The 20,162-nt window shown below is 31.7% G+C and overlaps 4 protein-coding genes across 4 annotated transcripts; 1 reads left to right on the top strand and 3 right to left on the bottom strand.

The window, feature by feature from the left end:
* Positions 1-564: 564 nt before the first annotated feature.
* On the bottom strand, positions 565-1,952 carry HO133_000175 (uncharacterized protein; the record flags this gene model as incomplete). The annotated part of the gene is made up of 4 exons (XM_037291115.1): positions 565-575; positions 631-1,399; positions 1,564-1,758; positions 1,932-1,952. 4 exons carry the CDS (start codon positions 1,950-1,952, stop codon positions 565-567), a joined length of 996 nt encoding a protein of 331 aa, XP_037152550.1.
* A 666-nt stretch (positions 1,953-2,618) lies between these two features.
* On the bottom strand, positions 2,619-4,293 carry HO133_000174 (uncharacterized protein; the record flags this gene model as incomplete). The annotated part of the gene is made up of 2 exons (XM_037291114.1): positions 2,619-4,150; positions 4,278-4,293. The coding sequence occupies 2 exons, from the start codon at positions 4,291-4,293 to the stop codon at positions 2,619-2,621; spliced, it is 1,548 nt and encodes a 515-aa protein (XP_037152549.1).
* A 393-nt stretch (positions 4,294-4,686) lies between these two features.
* On the top strand, positions 4,687-5,747 carry HO133_000173 (uncharacterized protein; the record flags this gene model as incomplete). The annotated part of the gene is made up of 2 exons (XM_037291113.1): positions 4,687-4,748; positions 4,820-5,747. The coding sequence occupies 2 exons, from the start codon at positions 4,687-4,689 to the stop codon at positions 5,745-5,747; spliced, it is 990 nt and encodes a 329-aa protein (XP_037152548.1).
* A 1,292-nt stretch (positions 5,748-7,039) lies between these two features.
* Positions 7,040-8,402, bottom strand: HO133_000172 (uncharacterized protein; the record flags this gene model as incomplete). Its single annotated transcript, XM_037291112.1, has 2 exons — positions 7,040-7,884; positions 7,946-8,402. 2 exons carry the CDS (start codon positions 8,400-8,402, stop codon positions 7,040-7,042), a joined length of 1,302 nt encoding a protein of 433 aa, XP_037152547.1.
* Positions 8,403-20,162: the final 11,760 nt, after the last annotated feature.

Below are 20,162 nucleotides of genomic sequence, written 5' to 3'. Positions count from 1 at the left end.
TATTCGGATAACGAGGTGGGTGCTTGTAGGGGTTGGGGTTCTGATTTTGGGATTCTATACGTTTATACGACGAGGTTTTCATTGACTATGGAATGTTGTTGTACAGAGTACCTACCGTTTGTGCTGCGGTGGGTGAAGGTTACATACAGCGTGGTGGTGCAGGCATAGTGATATTATTAGGCGTCACTGCGTTGGCTTCAGTCTGTCCTCAAGGATCAAGGTTCTTTCGTGTATGCAAAGCTTCTATGCTCGTGTCAATCCGCTAGGATGATAGAATGCACAGTGTGACAGACACCGTTCCTGCTCCACTTGCTTCTGTTCGGCACGATGTCTTTTCCGTTGACGGACATTCTGCCTTCCATTAACGAATGACCCCCGCCAGCGGATCACCTAGGCCAATATGATCCATCGTCTGCACGTTCCTCCGAGCAACAGCCCTAACATCACCCCTACGCGGTCCCCTGATGGTAAGGAGGTCGTTAGTCCATCTGAAGTGCACTCCTCCGACGGTCATGCTCTCCAAACACGGCCAATGTCCTTGAAACAGTCGCGGATAGAGTATATTCATAAATCGCCTGTCCATGGGCCACACAGCAAAAGGCTGACCAACAAATTGACCAACAATCTGACCTGCAGCCGGAGGGGGAGGTCGACCCGTTCGTTCACCTTGCTCAAAGACGACATGCCGGAGTGTATGCTTCACCGAATTGATGAAGAGGGCAAACTCGTGGTATAAGTCTTCGTCCTTGGCTTGGGATTCTATGGGGAATTCTGTGTGGTACCTCTGCCCGACTTTACGCAATGTCAACGCTCTCAAATTTGGGCAGCGGCCGATGAGAGGTCCCAGGAGATTCTGCATTGGACCGGCAGAACCGAAAGGGAGGAGGCTTCCGTACCGACGGATTTCGCTGTTCCAAACGGAAGGTCTTTGCTGATAGTCTTGTCGGTGATTGGTTCGGCGGTAAAGGAAATGATCGCAACCTTTTCCCACCTGTTGTAGATTGTCAAGCTCAAGGTGTTCGAGCTTCGCAGGATTGTTGTAGAGGATCGAGGCTGCGAAGGAGTAGTGCATGACACCCGAGAGCCGAATGGAGATGGCCGCAGGAAATAGTCCGTTGGAGTAGCCATCGGCAAGCGGATCGCCATGATCTCTGGACAACCATGCAAGGTCTAAAGTTTCGACACCTGTCAGACGGTGAAAGGCATCCCAGATACGCAAGATGGCACGTCTTGAAATGGCTCCAGGTGGAGTAATTCCCAACAGAGGATTTCGAATGAGCTCTTTGGTGTGTGGTCGCAGCAGAGTCCAAGTGAAGGATTTCACCAGCGTAGCCAGCCCCGGATTCCCCAAGACTGCTGCAATAAAACTCTCCTGCCTTAAGAGCGACCCTGCTGGTACCTAGAGAAGCGAAAGGAGTCAGCAAGATCTTTGGGCCATACACCAGGATTATATGATAGGTTCAAGGAGTGGCAGGGCTTCTGTTTCGAAAAATGTGCCACGCAGCCCACATTTGTATGACGTAATTTTGGGGAATTAGATGAGAATTAGAAGGATCTCCATACCTGTGTACACCAGTAGCTGTCGGAAGACTGAGAAAAGCCGTCCGTTGGCCGGATCATGACCTGGCCGCGGTTGTGGATGCTGAGATCGACGTGCTTGTAAAGGATCGGGTTGCCGATGGCGTACAAGAATCTCGCGGTAAGGCAAAGACTGGGGAGGTCGTTTCGTGGGCAGGACTCCACGATCTCGAGCACTAGCTATAGAGGACATGAGAGTCAGCATGATGTCGTTAAGTAAGAGTTCCCACTACTGGGGATAGAACTGGTGCAGAGACGCCCATTTGCGAGACATGTACGAATAGTGGTCTGATTCCGAAGCCTGAGTTGCGAGCAAGCATTGGGTAAGAAAAGAGAGCTCCATAGATACGCACCTCCACTGGTAGGTTGTCCATACTGGTCGTGATAAGTCTCCGAGACTTCTGGAAACTGGTGGCCCTGCAAAGAAGAGGGAATGCGAACCAGCGATATTTTCTGTAACGCAAGCAAGCACAACAAATGCTGAGAGGTAGGCTGTTGAGGCCAAAGATGCGGAAATTCTTGGCACCGAAGGACTAAGCCAAGACGGTGCACAACACAAGAGTTGACAGCCGCACTACCCTCGGCGCAACATCAAGATCTCTACCAGGCAAAATGGCAACATCGAAGACATAGTTCCTCAACCTATCGGCAGCCTTAACAGTGAGACAGAATATAGTTTCTGTCACACAATCTGCCAGCAGTCTTTTCCAAAAATCAACAGCAAACAACTTCGGGTTGAGATCCCTGACTGCGCAAGCATTGGAAGAGACCAACACTCAAGAATGCCACATTTTTTGACAAGACCGCAATATATACGACAAGAAGGTCTCTCAAGAACACGAAATGTCTCCAACTTTGGAGTATTTATATAGAAAGGGTTGACGAGAGCGAGTCGTATAAGACGAAGGCGCCAATTTCGTGGCAGGTGTTTGCTTGCAAGTCCCTCTACAACAAGAGAGATGCTTAATGGTTATTTGCCCACGCAGAATCTATTGTTGGCCGTCAGCATATTGGCACTGCTTAAAGGTAATAGTCTTCTATTACTTTTCGAAGACCACCCCCAGCACCTCTTCGACATCGCCAGATTCGCCCCTTCCAATGATTTTTGCTAGACAGTCAGCGGCAAAGCGTAAGCTCTCCGCTGCGAGGACCACATCGACATCATCCCCGTGATCAGTAATTATACTTTCGTTCTGGTCATTATCTTGAACTTTGGCTAAAAAGTTCTCCAGGTGCTGAAGACACTGTAGCAGCAGTAACCGTTGTCGTTCCGTGGCACCAAGTGATTCGGCCCAAGCCGAGTGATTGCCCGTCCCGAATTTTTCTATGGGGACAGCCGCAGTGGTCATCCTGCCAAAGAGTTGGGTCAAGCCGTTAAGAAAAGCCCGAATGCCACTTGGATCAGATTTGTCATCGATATTGGACATTTGAGTATTGGTACAAGAGATTGCGAAGAGTGGGGTTTCAGATAGGTCAAAGAAATCTCTGAGTGCCTGATGTCGTCGGAACTTTGATCGTGTATTCGAGAGATGAGCATTGCTGGCGAATAAGTCTGCTTTGTTTAGAACGCAAACGACCTTCTGTGAGCCTAGATCGATCTGGTTCAACACCTTCTGGACCTCGGAACCTATCGAGACGTTGATTTTCGAGTTTGCTGAGCTCTTCACTACCTCTGCAGAAAGCACGACGATGACGACGTCTGCCTTGAGTGCTCTTTCTTTAGCCCTTCTGATACCTTCTTTTTCTACATCTCCGACTTGCTCAGTGTCAGAAGTCTGCGTCTGCTGCCGAAGCCCAGCAAGGTCACCGAATCGACAGTAAAAGCCTCCAATATCGACATTGACATCCACTACATCTCTTGTTGTACCTGCTTCGCTGCTCACAATGGCTGCTTCTCGGCCCACGATCTGGTTGAGGAGAGAGCTTTTTCCAGCATTCGGTGCTCCAATGAGGGCTATGTTGATGCCATTTCGCAGTAACTCTCCTCGAGATGCACTTTCGATGTTCGCTTGCAATTGTGATTTCAGTTGTCGGACCTGTTTCGCAACCGATGCGCACAGCTTTGCAGGCGATTCATCAAAATGCTGATCTTCGGAAAAATCAATCAAAGCCTCTAGCTCTCCTCTGGCATACAGCAGCTTCTGTCTCCATGCCTCATAGCGTTCTGCAAGGACGTTTGTTGAGCCTCGAACTGCTAGCCGGCGTTGTTGCTCTGTGTCTGCTGCCAAGGTATCCCCAAGTGCTTCGATTTGCAGGAGATCGAGTCTATTGTTGTAGAACGCTCGGCGTGTGAATTCTCCAGGCTCGGCATATCGAATAATCTGAGGAGCATGCTGTGGGACGGTCTTAGGTATGGCAGCTAACACGGCCTTTACCACTGCTGTTCCACCATGTACATGGAGTTCGAGGCTTTCTTCGCCCGTTGCTGTGTGTGGTGCAGGGAAGTAAAAGACTAACGCATTTGAGTCTAGGACTTGTTCATGTCGGCTGTCTACCGAAGTCACTGAAGGCTCAAATAGAGTCCTCAGTGTGGCGACACGGGGCTTTGGTGGCAGTTTGTGTGGGCAAAGTGCTTTATAAACAATCAAGCAAGCTGGACCAGATATCCTGATAATTGCTATGGCTGCTCGTCCTGGAGCAGTCGACAAGGCGTATATAGTGGGTTCATCATTTTTGATGAGATTGGAGCTTCTCCTCACTTCCGTTCGATGCCATGCTTGGAGTGTGTCATACTTCCTCCTGACACTCCAAAAAGGACCTGGCCTAGATGAGTATGCTCGAACTCTGGATATCTGTGCTCGAGATTGTGGTTCAAATTTTATTAGGAAAGAGAACGAAGTTCGGAGTGATATAAGAGTGTGAAGTGGCTGACAAAGAGCCTTCATTCCCTACTTAACTTGGAGTGTATAATGCATTTTTGACAGTGACGCCCGACGCCCAAGTCGAGCCACTAGCGGATCGACAAGAGTCTTGGCAATGTTGCCGGCGGCAAAACTGCGGTAGAATTTGGCACGAAATTTCACTTCTTTTCTCAGCCTCTTGCCGATATTTGTGTTTGTTTGTGCCTCTACAGCCTACAGTGCGTATAGTCTGCGGGATCTCTCTACTATGGCCTCCGATGAGATTGTCTGGCAAATTATAAATCAACAATTCTGTTCGTTCAAGCTGAAGTACGCTCCCCTCCCTGTCTTGTCCTATATACCACACCAGTGACTACAGCTAACATCACTCCTACTACCAGAACACCCAAACAACAAAATTTCTGCCGCAACGAATACAACGTCACTGGCCTCTGCAACCGTCAATCCTGTCCTCTCGCCAACTCACGTTATGCCACCGTCCGCAGCAATCCCGAAACCGGTACCATCTACCTCTACATGAAAACCATCGAGCGGCAACACATGCCCTCGAAGCTATGGGAGAAGATCAAGTTGTCTCAGAACTACGGCAAAGCCCTCGAACAGATCGACGCTCGTCTCATCTACTGGCCTAAATTCCTCATTCATAAATGCAAGCAGCGTTTGACTCGCCTGACACAGGTTGCGATTCGCTCACGCCGCCTTGCACAAGAAGAAGAGATATTGGGGGAGAAAGTGGTGCCGAAACTTGCCCCCAAAGTTCGAAGGAGGGAAGCGACCCGGGAGAGGAAAGCGGAAGCGGCAGCGAAGGTAGAGAGGGCGATTGAGCGAGAATTGATCGAGCGATTGAGGAGTGGGGCATATGGAGAGCGACCTCTAAATGTTGAGGAGGGAGTGTGGAAGAAAGTACTAAAGGGCCTGGAAAGAGGCGGTGATGGCGAAAGGGACAAAGATCTTGACCAGGGAATAGAAGACGAGGAAGAACTCGAAGAAGAGGAGGAATTAGAGGAAGAGGGTGTGGGACAAGTGGAGTATGTGAGCGACATCGATGAGGAGGAGGATGTGGAATTGGAAGATTTCGAAGACTGGCTGGGTAGTGGGGAAGAAACAGGCAATGATGAGGAAGATGGTGACAGCGAAGAAGAGAGCGGCAGCGAAGACGAGGACGAGAAGGAGATGAAGAAGCCTGCGACAGGTGCGAAGAGAAAACGTGGAAAGGCCCCCCAATCTGCTCGCAAGACAAAGCCGCGGATGGAGATCGAGTACGAGGATGAGGCGAATCTGCCAGTGCGAGAAGCTGTGCTTGCGTGAGCATTTCCAGTCGATCGAGCGAGAGGAGATATTGGGGTGTGCGTGAGCATTTCCGAAAAGATGCAGTAGCTATCGCTCGACATTTGCAAATAAAGAGACCAGTTTCACGAAAAATTTCACTAGTGTCATAAATCAATCCCACTCGTGTCTACCTACTTTAGAGCAGAACTAAAGGAATAGTAACCGATCTTCCTTCCACATCCCCTTGACGCTACATGTATCTCGATCAAAATCACAGAACAGTAAACCAACCCTCCCCAGCAGCATAACGAACACTCCACACTCCAAGTCAAAACGGCCGTCTCTTGGGCTCCATGGGTCACGCAGGGGCTTGATACTCCTTGACGCAAGCTTCTCATTCCATCTATACCTCTAAATGCCCTCCCAGCCTACTGGGACCATTTCCTAGAACTCGCCTCCCGCCAACTGCCGTGACCTCCCACCCCGGATCCATCAAGAACCCCAATCCGGCAGCATGCACCCACATGCTTTCTTCGCGGATCCTCTCCCACCATCCCCGCCACTCTTCCTTCCCGTTCCACAATCGACGCAGGGCGCGAGCCCCTAGCTACGCGTTTTACCAGTGACACAGTGAGCAGAGGAGACCGTCATCTCAGAATACCGTTCCCCAAACCCCTCCTCCGCGTCGCTTGCTGGGTGATATATTGGATGCAACCGAGCGTAAAGGACAACCAGGCCGGTTTGAAACGCTACCAGTGCTAACCCAGTCGCCTTTTAGGTCTCGTGGGTGGGGCCCGAATCGTGCGCCTGGGGTTTGGAGTCGCTACGTAGCGATCGTTAGTGGCCGTATGGAGTTGGGCATGCGCGATGTCCACTTCCGTAAAACGGTGCGTGATCGCGCCAATATGTGATTCTGGGGGACGGTAGAACCTCTGGGGTGCTGCCGTGGCAGCTGGCTGTTGGTGCGTGCGTGCAAAGGTGACGGGACGGAAATGGTGGTTTGGAATGGTTACTGCCGATATTAGATCGAGGATTGATAGCAGAATGAATGGGCGAATTGCCATTCGCCCGAAATGCGTGGATTGGTGTGAGTGGGAGTGTCTTGAAGGCACCGCTAGGGGGTTTGAGTGACAGGGTCACTTCGTTGTAGTGGTTTGTCCATAACGATCGACTGCCTGATATGTTCAACTCTGCCAACCATCCGATTGCTTGAAACCTGTCTTGCCGAATTTTATACCAGTACGACAGATAGCTGACTGAATAAAACCTGATGTCGAATGTTGACATAAGCGTTCCAGGGTGATGTTTTTTATTCGAATGCAGTCATTTCTTCACTCTTCATCCAAGAATTTCAAGGCACCCCCCTCAAACTTCTCCCACTCCTGAACTTTCCGCTGGGTCCATGCATCGACCTCGCTCATGTCGTATCCTCCATCTTCATCTGGCTCTACATTACCGAAAAACGCCGGCCTCACCTCGCCATTTACGATAATCCTCAGACGCTCCTGCTTAGAACTGCCAACATACGTCTCTATTCCCACGTGCCCTAGATAGGGTGCTAGAAGCGAGACGCGCCACTGGCGGTCCGCATCGACCCTTTTCAGGCTCGGCTGCCAATCTTTCTCATAACAGATGCCCAATAAGCAGCAGAGATAGAGAACCTCCTCGCGGTGCGTAAAGCCAACCCGAAGGGGTAGACTTGCACCTGTTTGACCGTCTAGCCCAGAAAGAACCCTCACGGCAGCATTCATCCAAGGAACGGAATACAGGCCGCTATTCTTTGCGCCATAACCTTCGCTGAAATGGTATTTCGTGTCTCGTAAGTACTCGAAGCCGGCCCAGTCTTCGGCATCAAAGCAATGATTAAAGGGGGACTCTCTCCCAGAGACGACATCGTAACAGTGGAGAAGCTGCATGCAATAGATATCTTGGGCGGTCAAGGGCATGGTGATTGGGTCTAGCCAGTCATTCTCAAGGCGCGCAAGAGAGGCGTAGGTGGTCACATCCATGAGCTGCTTCATTTGCTCACCACCCACTTGCTGGTCCACCTGGAAGGTGTTGTGCCAGCAAATATTGTCACAGCTTTTGCTATCCTTCTCGGCGGCTAGCACTTTGACCTTGGTATCTACTTGCTGAAGGCTGCCTCCGGAATGTTTAGACGCTTCATTCAACTTCCCTGGATTTCAGATGAGCCAGGATGATAAAGATATAGCATGTTTAGTTATGGAAGCTCATACCAGAGAAAGCGTCCGCAAAAGCAACCGCAGACTGATGGCAACGTGCCGCCTCATCAGTCCACACGGACAACGTAGGATTCTCCCCGGACTCCCCCAACGGCGGCGTCAACCACTGCTTATATCGTATTCGAAAAGCAGTCCCCAGATCATGGCTCTGCTGCAGGCCGGCCTTCGATACCGTACCCACATGCGCTGCTGTAATCCAGCTCCGATAGTTACTAAGAAAAGCCAAGTTGCCCCGCACGAACGGCCTTCCCTGCTCCTGCAGCCCTTGTAGCTTCTTAAGGAATGGGGCTATGTAGGCGCTGTAATCATGGTGGGAAACCTCGAGGATACCATGCCGGAAGAGGTAGACGGCGCCGGTTATTGTGGAGGAGGCTGGTATGTGGGGTTGTTTGAAGATGTTAGAGTAGGGGGATATGGCCGCTAGATACTTATGGCCGTTGGACTGAAGCATTTATATTGAAGATGTCCCGAGAATGGAAAGAGTTGGGCGGATCATCTGAATTGCTTATGTTACGTCCAGGGTGGTTTTTGAGGGGCTGGGGTTGGAGTAATGATGTTGTTATCGTGGAGCTATGGAGTGGGGTATATCGAGCTAAAAGTTTGGAATGTTCAAGAGCGAGAGGCACGCTCCCTTCTCCTACCGCAACCACTCAATACTTTGGTATACACGCTTCCGGTTCGAAGCTGTGGCGATCGAATCTCTGAAACTATGATACATTGGCTTACAGACATTGACTCTAAGATCCGAGGTTAAAATTCCAGGGTTTTGACAGTTCAAGTTTTCCTGATGTCAAACCACAGCTTTTCTTAGTCTCAGTACCTTAGGGCCCGTTTGGCTACCACCTAAAATCCACATTTTCATACATTTCAACTCAACCACACTAATTTCAAAAATGTAGGCTTCAAAACGAGGCTAGTAGATTTTCAATATATACAGATTATATACGGTTTCATTTGGTAGTCACATTTTGGCTGATTTAGCTAAACGCTAAAAAGTTGCCAAGATCTTTCTTCGCAGCAAAATTCGTATAGTAGATATCTATCAGTCTTCAATATGGATAGTCTACTATAAGAAGCGACTGTATATATATATGACTAGAAAGAATAGAAGTACGTTGCGGAGTCTTATTAAAATAATACGAATAGTATTATATAGTAGTTAAAATAGTAATAATAGTAGCTTCTAACTTTCGTTATCGATTATAGTTATAATATATATAACTATTTATAATAATTATAGCCTTAGATCTAGCGATATAGCCCACCTATAGCGTATATTTTAAATGAAAACTTATTCTATCTTAAGTTTTCAGAAATGTGAAATAATCTCTATATATTTCATATATATTTTATACTTTATAAGCATTTAGAATAAAAATATAATATTAGATCTAATGCTATTATAGGCCTTAGCGTTACTTACGTTAAGACTTTAATATCGTATATATTATATTAAAGTTTCTTTTAGAGTTTAATTTTAATAATATATTTTATATATCTAGAAACTTAGCGAATATAAGTTTATTTCGTATACCTCGAAGTTTTAATATTTCTTAGAAATTAATTTTACTATTAAATATATTATTAAATTCTATAATAACTCTATATCTTTTATAGTCTATATTCGCTAATTAACTACTAATAAACTACGTCTTTATAATTTTAATCTCTTTATTTTTTAAAGAAAAAGACTTATTATTATTATTATATTAAGTTTATCTCTAAATTATATAATAAATAATAAAGATAATATTAATAGTCGCTATAGCGCTAATAATTAATTTAAAAATTTCTTATTAATAAAAAATCTTATTATAAAATAATATCTTATAATTATTAGAGTTAAAAACTATTATTTAAAATAAGAATAAGAATTAATTACGTTAAAGGCCTATAATCGCGAGCTTTATAATACTAGCTTATCGTCTATAATTAGCGAAAACTTATTTATATTAATTACTATTATATCTCTAGCGAATATATTAATTAAAACGAAAATACTTTACTTTAAAAGAATATATTTTTATAAAAATATTAATAAAAGAGAGTATCTACGCTAATTCCGCGAAGTCGAAATTAAATTTCTTATAAATTCTAAATATTTTATTATCGATTAAGTTAGAATTATTTATTATATATAATTCTTAAAAAATAATTTTAATATCTAATAATATAGATATTATTAAATCTATAATCTAAAAAATATAATCTTTAAATTCTTTAAGTAATTTCTATTTAATTTAATTATAAATCTAATAAATTACTATCTTTTTATCTATAAAAAATAAAAAAAAGCTAAATATCGCTTTAATTAAAAGATATTTATTTTTAAGATCTATCTAAAGAAGCTAAAGATTTATTTATCTTTATTTTCTAAAAAGTATTAAACTAATTTCTTTTTAGCTAAATTTAAATTAAAGTTTAAAAATAAAATTCTAAATATTAATAGTATATCGAGATAATAAAAAAAAATCTTATCTAAATTATTATATAGAAACTTTTTTTAAAACGCGTATACTTTAGCGACTATTTCTATTTAAAGTTTTTAAGAAGATTTACTAAAAATAGGCTCTTAAAAAAGCGAATTTCGAAGTCTAAATTAATTTTAAATAATAATATTAAAGTAGCGTATATTTAAGAGAATAATATAAAATATAAAGTCGAATCTTTTAACTCTAATTATAAAAAGAATAATTATTTTTATTATAATAAATAAGATTATTAAATATCTAAATATTTAAATCTTAATAAATTATCTATAATTAATATTAATATAATATTAATAAAAAAAGATTAAATCTTATAATTATCTTAAAAGCGAGATAAGAATAATAATTAATAGAGATAATTTTTTCTATTTTTATAAAGAGATAGATAAAGCTTTAGAGTAAATAAAGATAACTTATTACTCTATTTAATATTAGAGTATATATTAATTTAATTTTATAAAAGTTCGTAATTTAATAAAATTGAAAATCTTATAATATTATCTTATTATAATCGAAAGCGCTAAATAATTAAAATATATATTACTATAGTATATATTAATTAAACTATTAATTAATAGATAACTAAAATTAAAATTAAAAATATAATATACTCTTCTATATTATTAATTAAAAAGACTTTAATATTATATTAGATATATTTAAATTAAATTAATTATAAATATTATTAAATTTAATAGCGAAGTAATAATAATTTAAAATTAATATTAATAAATTATAGATTAAAGAATTAACTAAATTTATTTAAATTATTAAATAAAAATTAAATATATTTATAATTATATATATCGTAATAGCGCGAAGCGAATTAAAAAATAAACGTAGTCTAAAGCTTTTTTAAAAGTTATTAAAATTTAATAATATTTTTTCTAATAAAAAAGTAGAGATCTTATTTATATTTAAATAGAGAGATTATATTATTAAGATTAAAAGCGATAAAAAGTCGTTATATAATCTCTTATATAATCTATCTTAAATAAAATTAGTAAAACTATAACGCTATCTAAAGAACTTTCTTTAAAAAAATTAAATTTATTACTTAACTTTCTTAATCGAAATATTAATTTTTTTTATTTTTAAAAAGAATAAAAAACTTTAATTTTATATTAATTATTAAGGTCTAAATACGATAACTATTAAAAATCGATATTCGCTATCTCTAATTATTAAGACTTTAAATCGCTTATATAAATTTAAGATCTTTATAAAGCTAGATCTTAAAAATATCTACTATTAAATCTAAATTAAAGAAGATAATAAATAAAAAATAATATTTCGTAATTATTATAATTATTTTAAATATCTAATTATATCTTTTAAGCTTATTAATATCTTAATAACTTTTTAAATATATATTAATAAAGCTTTTATAGATTTAATAAATATAATATATATAATATATTTAAATAATATTTTAATTTATAATATAGATTTAGCGAAATATTAGCGATATATTAAATAAATATTTAAGCGTTTATATTAATTTTAACTATATATAAATTTTAAAAAGTATTAATTCTATATTAAACGAGTTAAGTTTCTAGAATTTATTATATTTATTAAAAATATCGCGATAAATTAAAAATATATCGCTATTATTAAGAAGTAACTAAAATTAAAAAATTATTAAAATATATAAATCTTTTTAAACTTTATTAATTTCTATTAATAATTTATCTATAATTATTTTAATATAATAATACTACTTATTAATTTATTTAAAGAAAATAAAAATAATAAGAAATTTAAATTATTAGAGTAAATAGATAACGCTAAGCTAATATTCTAGTAGTTTTAAAATATTTTTATAATTATATTATTTTTACACTACTATAATTTAAATTTAAAGCTATATTTTAAAATTAACGCTTTTAACTTCGATATAAAAATTATATTTTTATAATTAAATAAGAATAGCTATTAATAATTAATAATATTCTAATTTAGAAAAATAATTTCTATAAAATAAAACTATAAGATCTATAACTAAGAGCTATTTATTATTATAATATTTATAAAATAATAATATTACTATCTAAAAGATAATATATTTTATATTAAAATTTTAATAAACTATAATAATCTTAAAGACTTTATAAAATAGAAGAAATTAAACTTTAGATAAACTTATTAAACGCTAAAGTTAACTACTTATAACTTTAAGATTTTTTATTAAATAGATAAATTAAACTCTATTAACCCGCTATCGCGACGCTCTAACTATAAAAAAACTTCGCTATTAAATACTAAACTACTATTAATATTATAAAATAAACTTATATTTTAAATTAGCGATAAATAATTATAAAGAGATAAAAAGATTATAGCGACGATAACGCTTATATTTCGTATTATTAATATTTAAATAATTATTTTTAAAAGAGAGCTTAAGATTATATAAGAGATTACTTATAACGTATTTTAAAGATTAATAAAAAGATTAATTTAAGATCTATAAGTCTATAATAATTAAATAAACTTTTTTTAAATTAATATTAATAAACTAGTAATTAAATATCGTATATATAATTAAGTATAAATCTTAAACTTTAAAAAACTATTAAGATATAATAATTATCTTTATATTTCTAGAGATAAAACTTTAAAAGAAGAGCTTATTAGTAAATATTATAATAATTTATTATTTAAATACTTTAACGCTATAAAGATATATAAGTTATTTATTTATAAATACTATTAAGATAAAAGCTTAAAGTAAATTATTAATTATATTAAGATATATAACGTTTATTAGTAAATTAAGACTTCGCGATATCGCCTTTATAGCGAATTAAGTTCGCTTCTTATTACTATTAAGCTATAAAAGAAAATTTCTATAGACTTTATTATCGACTTATTAGCGAGTAAATATAAAAATATTATTTATAATACTATTTTAATTATAATAAATTAATTTATAAAAATAATAAAATATATTTCTATATCTACTATAATCGATATCGCTTAACTAATAAAAGTATTTTATTTCGAAATAATATATCGCTATAATATATTATATAATATTATTAATAATAGAAACTCTATATTTATTAATAGTTTTTAATTTATTATTTATTTTTATTTCAAAATTAAGCGATATCTAAATATCGTCTTTTACTCGTAAATTAATAAGTAAACTAAGTATTAAAATTAGATATTAAAATACTTTTTATATATATTCGCTAATAATAAGTAAAATATTTAAATAAAATAACTACTAATAATAGAGTTCGCTTATATAAATAATTAATATTTCTTTATTAAAATAATACTATTCTTTCTAATATATAAATATTATTTTAAAATTTATTAAGAGATTAAGAATAACTTTATTAAGAAGAAGATATTCGCTATAAATAATAGAGTAAAGAAATTATAAATATTAAGAGATAAAATAGTAAAGTATCTTTATAGCGCTATTATAACTTAATTTAAGTATTATAATAAAATATATTAATTTTAAAACTATAAAATAGATAATTTAATAATATTAATAATTAAGAATCTAAAGTAGAAATATCTAAGTAAGAAATTATTATATAAATTTATAAGATTATTTTAAATTATAAATAAGATAGAGATATAGATATATTATCTACTTTTATTCTTAATATATAAAATCTATAATATCTTTTATATATTATTATTTAAGTTTTATTATAATTGCGATTATAATAATATAATAAATATCTTTATATAAGCTTTTAAGCTTATTAATAATAATAAGATTTAGAAGATTAAAGAAATTATTAATAAGATTAAATATAAGAAAGGCGTTTAATATAAAGTTAAATAGACTAATTAAGATAAAGAGTATAATTAATAATTATTAAATAATAAACTTATTAATACTAGTAAGCTAACTTAAATTTATAAATAGATAAATAATAAGTAAAAGTATTAAGTAATAAATAATAATAAGTCTCTTATTATTAAAGAGTTTATTTAATTATATAAATTAATAACGAATAAGTAAATGCGATAAAATAAGATATAAATATCGACTAGATTAGATATATTTCTAGATAATATTTATACTATATATATATTTCTTTATATTTATTACTATTAAGATATAAATTAATTAAATAATTATATTATTTAATTATCTACTAAATTCTATTATAAAGAAACTATATTATATTAAGATATATATTATTAATATAAGTATATTTTTACTTAAAGTAGTTATTAAAGAATTATCTAAAAATTCTATATTAGCGCTATTATTAAAAAAAGATTATTATTTAAATATTCTTTATTATCTTAACGTTAGATTCTAAATCGAGTTTATTAATATATTATTTTAATAAGAAGTTAATTAAAGTATAGTCTTCGAGTTAATATTTTTCGATATTTATTATATATTAACGAAGGCTCTTAAGCTTCTTCTTTAATAATTTATTTATTTTCTCTAACTTTATTATATGCTTATTTATCGCTATAAGTTAACTTTAAAAATCTATAATTATAATAGAGATAATCGAAGTTATTATTATTATATATCTCTATAACTTATATTATTAAATAATTTTTTTATCGAGCTTAACTTATTAATAAGATATTTACTAAAATTATCTAGCGCGATAATAATATTATATTAATTTTTTTATCTATATTTAAAGATATAGAGAGATTTTAATATAGCGATTAATATCGCGTTTTTTAATTTTATAATTATTATAAGAGAGAGATTTATTTTAAATATATAAATTATCGTCTTAATAAAAATAAGTTCTATATAATAAATTAGATATTAAGATTTATTAGTAATTATATATATAAAGCGATAATAATAGAAATAGTTAGAGATTAGTAATTATATTTATAAGACGACTATATACTTATTATTAAAATTATTATTATTATTAAAAAAGAGTATTATAAAATTATTAGTCTATATATTAATATAATTAATAATAATAAGATACTTATAGTAAAGAGAGATAGATTATTAATATAATAAGATATACTATATTTATATTAATATTAATATTAATATTATAACGCTAAAGTAAATACTTATAAGAGAGATATTAGAAGTTATAAAGAATAAAAATAAATAATTCGAAGAGAGTTTTTATATTCTCTATTATAATGCTAATACTAATAAATAATACTTAGTAATATAAATATTAGCGATATAATAATATTTCGCTATTATCTATAAGATCGCGTTATCTAGCTACTATTATTATTCTATTATTATTATTAATTAATAATTAAAGATATTATTATAAACGCGTTACTCTATTAGTTACTTTTTTTAAATATTTATAATAGAGATTATTACTACGTTATTTCGCTATTAACGCTATATATTATAAAAATAATATTATTTATAAAGTAACTCTTCTATCTTCTTTTACTTATTAAAGTTTTAAGATTTTATTATAAATTTATAAATTAAATATTTATTCGCTATAGAGACTATTAATTAGCGCTATAGAAATACTAATATTAAGTATATTAATTTATTATAAATTATTATTAATTAATATTATAAAAGCGATATTATTCTTAAAAGTAGTATTAATATTATTATATAATATATTAATAGCGCGCTTATAGCGCGTAATAATTAATTCTATCGCGTTATTAAAACGATATTGCGATAGATTAACTTTTTTCTCTTATTTTCCTACTAGAGTTTAAAGATTTTTTAATAAATATTTTATTTATTTAGACGTTTAGAGATTAAGATCTAGAAGAAGAGATAATTATTAAGTTTAATACTATTATAAGTCTTAGTATTACTTATATTAAGACTTCGATATTATATATATTATATTAAGATTTCTTTTAGAATTTAATTTTAATAATATACTTCGTATATCTAAGAACTTAATAGATATAGATTTACTTTATATATCTCGAAGTTTTAGTATTTTTTAGAGATTAATTCTACTATTAAATATATTATTAAATCTTATAACTACTCTATATCTTTTATAGTCTATATTCGCTAGCTAATCGCTAATAAACTACGCTCTTATATATAGTTATTAAATAGAGTACTAATATAATAATAATAAGAATCTATAATCGTAGTGTATAATAAGCTTAATTGTTTTTATCTAGAAATCTATTACTTATAATAATAAGCTTAATAAGACTTAGTAAAGTAAGCTTGATAAAAGGCTTAGCTTATTCTCGTGATAGTATTTCCATAGATAAGAAGAAAGTATAGCGATCTCGCTAAAGTAAAAGTAAGTAGAAAGTAAATGTCTATCTAAAAACTTCTTAAAGAAATATCTTTCTTAAAGAAATATTCGAAGAAATCTCTAAAAAGTCGATAAGGCAAGAAAGTAAATCTGTGTTTAAAGAAACTTTCGATTCGAATAGCGAAATCTTAATCATCGGCTACTCTTCTACTCCTTTATAGGGATATTATAACGTTATAATTCGAAGTGTCTTAATCCTAAGAAATGATATTACTTCGACGAGATTCTTATTAAAGAATTTCTGATCTTTTCTAAGAATTAATATTACTTTCTTAAAGAATAATATTATTTCAGCGAGTTTCCTAACGCGGAGTATACTAATAAATATATTATCGCTCTTTTTTATATTCTTTTATTAAATCGAAAGCGTTATTAAGATTCTTAATATTATATTATCTATCGAACTTAAGATTATATTTCTTTTAGCGTATTAGATACTTTATAGCGAATTCTTTCTCTTTTTTAATAATTCGCTTATTAAATAATCGCTTAATTTTATAATTTATAATATTATTCTTATTAATAGAGATTAACGAAATATACTATAAGCGAGATTTGTAAAAGAGATTATTTTATAGATTAAGAGCTAGTTTTAATTAAGCTATTATAAAAATTAAATAAACTCGCTAATTTTTAGAAATAATAAGTTTATATATTAGCTTGCTAACTCTTTTAAGAATTTTAAAAGATCTTATATATTACTAGATAAGCTTCTTAGTAATTTTTAGAATAAAGAGAATTTTATAGTTTTTATAAAGGCGAAGTATTATCTAGTCTCTAACCTTAAGAAATATTAATTAATATCAATAATCGTAGTGAAATTTATTCGATATTTAGATAAAATTGACGATGTTTTTAGCGGTAATATATACTATAATATAATCGATTTTTGATAAAAGACTTAATAGGTCTAGAGACTTATTTAACGTAAATTTATAGACTATTTTATTAAGAATAACTTTAGCGCTTATTAAATTATTTAAGATTATCTAAATACGATAAAGAATCTTAAGTTATATTAATAAATTATTAAGCGCGTAGACGAAGTATTTTAAGACTATTTCAGCTATCTAATTTATATATTTATTAATACTATTAATCTAAAAATAATAAATTATTAAGTAAAGTAAATTTATATCGAGTATCTTAAAAAGTTCTATCTATAGTTTTAATAAGAACTTTAAATTACGGTTTAAGATTAGAATTCTAGAAATATCTTAATTAATAATATTAAGACGCTTAAGTAAAGCTTTTATCTATTTAATTACTATTTAAATAGACTTATCGAGTATTAATTAAATTTCTTTTATATATTTATAAATTATCGATATAATAACGTTTAAAGAGTTTCGCGATATTGATAATATTAGAATAAAATCTAATATTAGAATATAGAATAATATTAGAGATGATAAAATAGATTAAAGACTATTATATAGAGTATATTAACGAGTTTATAAGATTAAATATTTCGAGTAATAACGAATAAAGTCGCGGAGTTTTCTAATAAGATTATAAATATATTAGAAGAATAAAATTATCTCGTAATATCGCTAGAATTTTAAATAATCGAAACTATAAATAATGATTAAGATTTTTTTAATTAGATTTAAAGGTATATATAAGCGCTAGCGTCTTAAGGCTTTATTAATATAAAAGATTAAGTTATCGATTAATAAAGTAGATTCTTAAGCGTTTATTAAATCTTTTTCTAAGAATTCTTTCGGCGAAGTTGCTTCTTGAGAATTCGAGGAATAAGATTTCGATATTTCTTAAGAATCCGATAGTGAAGAATTCGAGGAATAAGTTTTCGGAGTTTTTTAATTCGATAGAGTGGAAGATGAAGTTTTTGTTAAAGAATTCGAGGAATGAGATTTCGAAGTTTTTTAAGAATTCGATAAAGTGAAAGACGAAGTTTTTATTGAAGAATTCGAGGAATGAGATTTTAAAGTTATTTCTTAAGAGTTCGATAGAGTAAAAGATGAAGTTTCTAGGCGTGGCGAGAAATATGAATTTGAATTCGTAGTCTAAAGATTCTTTTTCTAAATAAAATATAAGGAGATAACGTTCTCGTCGAGTATATAATTATTATCTAATTGCTTAACTATACGCTTCTAATTCTTATCTTACTAATATCTAAATATATATTTATCGTAAAAGTTCGAGTTTATTTATATTAAGGCTATTATAAAGAGTATATTAAGCTCTAAATAATTTAAAGTAATAATAATATTCTTATTAAGACTTATTAGTTTAGATAAGATATTAGAAATAATATAATCTTTGCTAGATGTATATTTTATTTTAAGATTAAATTAGCGAAGAAATTAAAAAGCTTTTACTAATCTTATATTTATTTATATTATCGATATTGTCGATATAATAGAGCTTTACTTTATAATATCGAGAATAATAAAATAATTCGTTTATATTCTTACTGAGTGCTTAAAGAATTTTACTATATATCTTATTTTTTTAAATATCTAAATAAACTTTATAATTTCGAGCTTCGTAGATTAATAGTTTTTTTTAGCGAAAGTTAAGAGTCTTAATAGAAAGAGTATAAATTCTATAATAGCGTGGGAAGACTACTTATCGATAGAATTCTTATCTTCTCTAATGTAAAAAACTATAGCTTTAAAATTAAATTCTTTAGAAATATCGAGATTTATTTATAATATTCTCTTATTATTAAAGTAAATAAGAATCGAAAAATAAGATAAGACTTTTTATAGTAATTGAAATAAGATAGATTAAGATTTTATAGAATTCGGAAGACGCTTTATAGATATAAATTATTTTTATTAATAATCTATTAAGAAAGCTTTCTTAAGAAGTAGAGTTTTTAATTTCTATAATAAATCTGAGAGTTAAATATAGAAATATATATATTATTAAAGATATTCTATAAGTTTAAAATAATACTTAAGCTCGTTAAGAGTACTAAGATATTAAAGTTTCGAGATTATTTTTAATTTCTCTTTTAGAGAAATTAAGTTAAATAAATTAATTTTATAATCGAGTAAATTAATATTAAAGTAATTTAGAAAAGCTTTAATCGATGAGATGATAATATTATATTTTATAAACAGCTTAAAAAGTTCTTAGAGATCTCTTAAGTATTCTTAGAAGATAGTTACCTTAATTATAATATCGTTAATATAAACTTTTACTCTACTTAATTATTATAAGATCTTATTAATTTAATATTAAATGTAAATAATTAAATTTATATAACTTATAATTAATATATTAAATATTTCTTAATCGCGATAAGTTACTATTATAAATATATATCGATAATCGAGATAAATATATTATTAATAGAAGAAAGATATAATGTTAACTACTAAAATATAGTAATAATCTATAAATATATTAATTACTTTATTTTATAGTGAAATTAAATAAGCGTTATATAAAATTAAGTCGTTTAAGTCTCTAATATCTATTATTAATTAATCTTTATATTTATCTTTT

Source organism: Letharia lupina (assembly GCF_014066315.1).
Source record: "Letharia lupina isolate WasteWater1 chromosome Unknown contig_10, whole genome shotgun sequence".
Lineage (NCBI taxonomy): Eukaryota > Fungi > Ascomycota > Lecanoromycetes > Lecanorales > Parmeliaceae > Letharia > Letharia lupina.
Note: the sequence above shows the minus strand (reverse complement) of the source record. Positions and strands in the feature narration are given on the sequence as shown.